Source organism: Centruroides sculpturatus, unplaced genomic scaffold, assembly GCF_000671375.1.
Source record: "Centruroides sculpturatus isolate CEXI.00-Female unplaced genomic scaffold, Cexi_2.0 scaffold308, whole genome shotgun sequence".
NCBI lineage: Eukaryota > Metazoa > Arthropoda > Arachnida > Scorpiones > Buthidae > Centruroides > Centruroides sculpturatus.
The window spans coordinates 620,628-627,019 of NW_019384502.1; the positions used below are offsets into that span (position 1 = coordinate 620,628).

General features: G+C 31.8%; 1 protein-coding gene across 1 annotated transcript in view; it reads right to left on the minus strand.

Annotated features, from left to right (window-relative positions):
- The window catches only part of LOC111622110 (lysine-specific demethylase 2A-like), a 74,460-nt gene that overhangs the window by 16,837 nt on the left and 51,231 nt on the right, over positions 1 to 6,392 (minus strand). The window contains exons 8-10 of the mRNA XM_023364425.1: positions 4,551 to 4,704; positions 1,408 to 1,523; positions 1,155 to 1,314 (exon numbers count right to left, since the gene is read on the minus strand). Of these exons, the coding sequence (XP_023220193.1) occupies positions 1,155 to 1,314; positions 1,408 to 1,523; positions 4,551 to 4,704 (430 nt within the window). The remainder of the gene's footprint in view (positions 1 to 1,154; positions 1,315 to 1,407; positions 1,524 to 4,550; positions 4,705 to 6,392) is intronic.

A 6,392-nucleotide genomic window follows, 5' to 3' on the forward strand; every position in this document is an offset into this window, starting at 1 on the left:
TGCTTGAATTTAAAGATTGAGCATTTTTCACAGCTTCGAGAATTTTTTCTTTGCCTTTTATAATTGTTCTGACCGACAATTCCGGTAGATCAAACTTCTTTGCCAATTCACTAATTTTCATTTTTGTATCAAAGTCTTTAATAATAACGAGTTAAATGCGTTAGTAACGAATCGTTCAAAAAGTCTAACGAAATAGGAATAACGATGACGTCATTCTCGTTTAACTCGTTCGACTTTACGAACATACCCAATGTTAACTTTACATTCCAAAGATAAAGTTTTTCTTTTCTTGTTTGATGCAGAAGAATTAGTTCTACTTTGTTTGGATGACATAGTAAAGTCTCTCGAGTCTCCACAACAAACACAGAATAATAATACACAAAATAAATTGTAGCTCTGTGTGGATTCCGCGCAACACATCCGAACATGTAAGCTGAACATGTAAGCTGAACAATAGTGTGGGGGGAGTGAGTAATCAAGGGTTGCGTGGCGCTCAAACAAAAGACGAATCAACGAGATCTGAAAATCGTGTAACTCTGGGTTCGTGTAAGTCGGGGTATTACTGTATAGTATATTAGTATATCACTATTAACCTACTTCGCGTTGAATTTTCATCGATATTAAGCCTAACAAAAATTTTATTTAAATAATAATCGTTGCTATTGTATCGTTAAAAATTAGAAAATTAAGTCTCGTCCAAATACTGGCTCCCTTTCATGGTCGAGCCAGTGTTGCCAGCTAAAACACGTAAAACTAATATTAAAGTAGCCAAGACATAGCCAAATATTGTAGCACCACATCACTAGTGGACATTTGAATTGGCCAACTAGAACACAGTTGGTTAACCAATGTGACGGTTGTTCGAGGGTTGGATGATCAATGCTCTATTGTATTATATTTAATAAATAATTGAATATTGGTAATAACTTCAATTTGAAAAGTAAAAATATCTTTAAAACTGATGTTAAAAATTAAAAAAAGTTTATGTTAACAATTTTTAAAAAAATATAAATTTATAATTAATAAAAAACATACATATATGACAAACAGAAAAAATATTTAGACTTTAATATTATTGAAATCTATTATAATATATTAAATAGTTAATAATTTAATAAGTCGATTTAATTGGCTGGAGATAGAAATCAAATTACCTTCAGAAATTGTTCCATTAGGTTGAACTGCATCTAATTTGACTGGATCACCCTCTTCGTTGCATGTTAAATGATTTTTACCTTTGACACAATTTACATAACGTTGCAAAACATACCATAATATTTCTGTATAAAATGGATAGCGAAATTTTGGAGGCACCTAATAAATAAAGTTTAAAAATTTTTTAATTTTCATTTTATAAGTTACAGCATTATAAAGTAACAAATAACAAAAACAATAACACATTTTTACATGGGTAATATCTTCCACTTGTGCAATACGTAGTTGCTTCTTAATTCCAAAACTATGTAGGAAATTACCACCAAATACTAAACTATCTTCTGGTGTAAAAACAGCATGTATCCAGCCTATTTATATTAAATGCATTATTATAATTTATTCATTGAATTAGACTAGTTAATAATTTAAACAAAAAAAATCACACAGGTTGTTAGTTAGGCTAACAATCCTAAGTTCTCTCATTCCTTTATAATTCATTTTCAGCCTGGTTTTGATATACCTCCATCTCTATGTTTACTTACTAGGGATTCCACAACAGAGATGAAGACATATTATGAACATCATGGAAATGGATTATAAAAAACTGAGAGTAGTTAAACAGAGAATTGTATGATCACAAAGAGACTGTTCAGCATGTGCTTTGAATATCAATGGATTATCATATACAGCGGTGCCTCGTATAATGTACTCAATCCGTTCCAGGTGCACGTACATTAAGTGAAAAGTCCGTTATACGAAACGCATTTCCCCTAGAAATACATGTTAAAACATATAATTCGTTCTGCAGCATAAAATAACCATACTGTACCATAAAAAAAAATGAAAATGGAGCAGTCACCAATTATGTCGGGTAGTCAGATGTTGTGAGAAGGAGGTGGAGGAACACTTTCTTTACACATTCATACAGATACAGACTTTTACACATTGCAGCAGGTCTCTTTTTTATTGTTTTTTAATCGGAGTCAGATTCAGGAAAGGCTACCGGAGCTTGCAGGGTCATCTCCTCTTGTTTCATTCTTTGTTTTTGGCAGCTTGCTTCTTGAAAAACATGTCCGAGGTGGTCTGTTTCTCTCTCTTCAACACCTGTCAGAAATGACAGGCAAGGGTGTCATTGTAGAGATCATTAATCCCGTTGGCCTCAGCTGTGTTTGGATAGTGAGTGTTGGTAAACTCCTGAACCTCTCCCCATTTGACAAGAAAGTCCGGATCAACTTTCACTCCTTCTGATGATTTCTTGCTTTGTTTCAATTGAAATCACCTTTCTGTTTTTTTAGAAGCATGATTTGCACAACACTTGAATAAATGTAAATACCCTGCCCTGTGTTGATATACCTAATAAACAAGGGAGCAAGCCTAATCCCAATGCTCTGTACTTCAGATATACTGATAATATATTCTAATAATACTAATATATTATAAAAATAGCAGATGGTCATTGGCAATGGCAAAAGTGTGGAAACATCATTTGCACTTGTTTGCAGAAAGACCATTGTTCGGCTCATGTAACTGCCGAATGGAAAGTCTGTTGTTCACAGCCAATCCGTTGCTTGAGTCACGTAATGGCCAAACAGAAAATCCATTGTTTGCAGCATCCGTTATTCGAGGCGTACGTTATACGAGGCACCACTGTATATTCAGTATTAAACTAAAGCCAACTAATGCCGTATGTCATTGGGCTAGATACTGGCTATAATACTAATAAATTATGAGACAATTTGGTACTAGAGGGAGACGTTAGGCACCATCTCTTACTAAATTTAATAATTATAATTTTTAATTAAATAATTTAGACTACTGGAAGAAAAGAATCGGCCTGAAGAGTGACTCAAAGCTGCNCATTGGCAATGGCAAAAGTGTGGAAACATCATTTGCACTTGTTTGCAGAAAGACCATTGTTCGGCTCATGTAACTGCCGAATGGAAAGTCTGTTGTTCACAGCCAATCCGTTGCTTGAGTCACGTAATGGCCAAACAGAAAATCCATTGTTTGCAGCATCCGTTATTCGAGGCGTACGTTATACGAGGCACCACTGTATATTCAGTATTAAACTAAAGCCAACTAATGCCGTATGTCATTGGGCTAGATACTGGCTATAATACTAATAAATTATGAGACAATTTGGTACTAGAGGGAGACGTTAGGCACCATCTCTTACTAAATTTAATAATTATAATTTTTAATTAAATAATTTAGACTACTGGAAGAAAAGAATCGGCCTGAAGAGTGACTCAAAGCTGCAACTTCTGCTTACTGTGCAGATGCATTGCAATTTCACTACCAAGACCTCCTGTCTGATCTCCCCTTCCAGTATATATAACGTTACGTTACAACCATCAACAATTATTACAGTGCCAACTGGGGATGCATCCAGCACCCACATCCTGTAAACACCTCCTAAGGCACTCAACTTAAATAATTTAGACATTGTCCAGTAATCTAAATTATTTAATTAAAAATTATAATTATTAAATTTATTAAGAGATGGTACTTAGTGTCTCCCTCTAGTACCAAATTGTTTCATAATTTATTAGTATTATAGCCGATATCTAGCCCAATGACATATGGCATTGGTTGGCTTGTAGTTTATAATATATTGGGTTTTAATGTTGTTTATTTATATTCAGTATTGTTAAACTTTAAAAATTTAGATGAATTAACCATAAATTCATCCTTTGAAATTAACCAGTTAATTTCAAAGGAAAGCAATTTAATGAATGTTAGTATTAAAAAAGTTCTAGTATATTTTTATAAAAAAATAGATTATTATGATTGAATCAGTCCAGAAGATTAGAAATAGTTTTACAATTCGTCTTTTCATGAATTTGGAGATTGCAACAAGTTTGGAATGAATTTAAATTTAAGACTTCTAGTGTTCTTGAATTGTTTGGATATTCTTTGCTAAGTAAACACCTATATTGATGAGCTGAGAGGTTCAAAATACTCAGGATTTGTTATATTTTAATTTAATAATTTTAGTTTATATTAATTACCTTTCTAATAAAATGAAATTTAACCATTTATAGAGATTGGAACTTAATTTTGTTTTTAAGTTTAATAGATAATACAAAAATTAACAATAAATAACATTTTTGAAAAAGTTTTGTTTTTATTTTAGTACATGATTTAATTTGTTTCTACTTAATATGTACAAAATCAATGAATGCAAATTATTATTGGTCTCTATTCAACAGAATTTTAAAAATTTTTAAGTTTATTTTTTGATCCAAATATAATCTTTCTTTTTCAGTTTCCAATAATTCATTTTTTAATAGGAATGAAATTATTTTTAGTCTCAAAGAGTAATAATTTGATAGATATATAAAATTTTAAAAATAAACTAATCTATATATATAATTATAATATATGCTGGTTACCAGTAGGAATAAAAAATGTGTAGCCATCATATAAATGTATTCTTGCACATTTTTCAACGGTATCACCAAAGAAAACATCACCCTGTTTTCCAGAAAGAACCCACTGTTCATATAATTGAATATTATGTTCTGTTGGTGGTATTAACCAAAAGACCTAATAAGTAAATAAAATTATTAGAAATTCAATTCAGTTTTTTAGTATTTATTAAAAAATGTTACTAAACAGACAAAAGTAAATATACATTTTAGTTACAGAAGCATGTATTTATATACTTTTTAAATACAATAGAGTCACACTAGTCCGAACTAACTGGGCCCGAGTCCTGTTTGGATTAGCCGAATAAATGAAATAATGCAGAAGCAAGCAGTAAAACAGGTCTGGTTTATATAGATCCAACATCATCAATGACGTGAGTGCACCACCCTTTATTTCATCTGACTTGTACTCAATAGAGAACAAAAATAGTTAACAAAAACAAGTTTTGTAATTTTGAAATGGCAATCTGTCTTCATTGTTTAACTTAAATTATTTTAACTGTAAAAAACATTGTTTTTAATACATAGTCCAGGATTCCAATCAGTTGACTAATGCTACTGTGTGAGTTCGCATGATTAATTGTGGATGTTGAATGTACTCTTTGCTCTACATTATTTTAGTTTAGTTTAGTCTGCTGCTACAATGGCCATGAAACAGAAACACACAATGTGTGCATTGAAAGATAAGCTAGACATTTTGGAAAGACTGGACAAGGGTGAAAGTGTAATGAAATTGGCAGTAGAGTTTTGAGTGGGCAAGGCCACAATAACCGACTGGAAAAAAACCATGCAAAGATCAAGCAGTTTTATGCCTTTACTTCAAAAAAAAAAATCAGTTGAAAATTGACAAACAGCAAGACCCTCAACATTTGACAAACTTGATGAAACTTTATTCATGTGGTTAAATCAGGAAAGAGAAAGAACACCCCTAAGTGGAGGAGGTTGTTACCACCTCTTGTTAGAGAAAATTTCCTCTCTGCTGACAAACATGTTCAGATTAGTGGAACTCTACTGTATTTCTGAAGCATTATAATTTTATATATTAGATTTTTTTTTTTTTCAAATTAAAAGTAGAACAGAATATTATGTTACAATTATTAAGAAAGTTAATTTCAAAAATACATCCACTAATTATTTAGACTTTAAGTTAAACAAAGATAACCTTGGTAAAACAAGTAACTAGNGCTCTTCGGACATAAACTCCAATTTCACCTCACCTCATTTCACCGCAGCCTTATAACTTATGCCTTTATGAGATAGAATCATACGCCGTCCGCACACGACCACACTCGCGTTGATCAATATGTGTCGCATAAGAGTGGTAGCATTTGAAGCATATCTATATGTATAACGCATTGAATGCGTGTCCGTCCATCCGTGTAACGTTATGCGAAAAATGTCCACTAGAGGCGCCCCTGTCGTGTGTCGTATTTCGCACATTTAAATTAATATGCGGCTCTCTGGTACTTTTGTTATCCTGTTTTCATGACAATTTGGCTCTTCTCACTTGACAAACTGCCGACCCCTGGTATATCCCAATAATAGTATATTAATATATCCTATGTTTAAATTTTTCTCCATTGCATGTCGCTTTGCATTGAATTTTCGTCGATCTTAAAGACTAATGAAAATTTTTATAATAATAATTGTGACTATTGTATTGTTAAAAATTATTTCTTTATTTTGTACAAACAAAATAAATATATTGAAAAATATAAAAACAATAAAAAATTATACTTCAGAAGTTAATTTAGTATCAAAAACGTAAAATATTTGAGTAGCCCAAGACATAGCCAAAGATTGCAG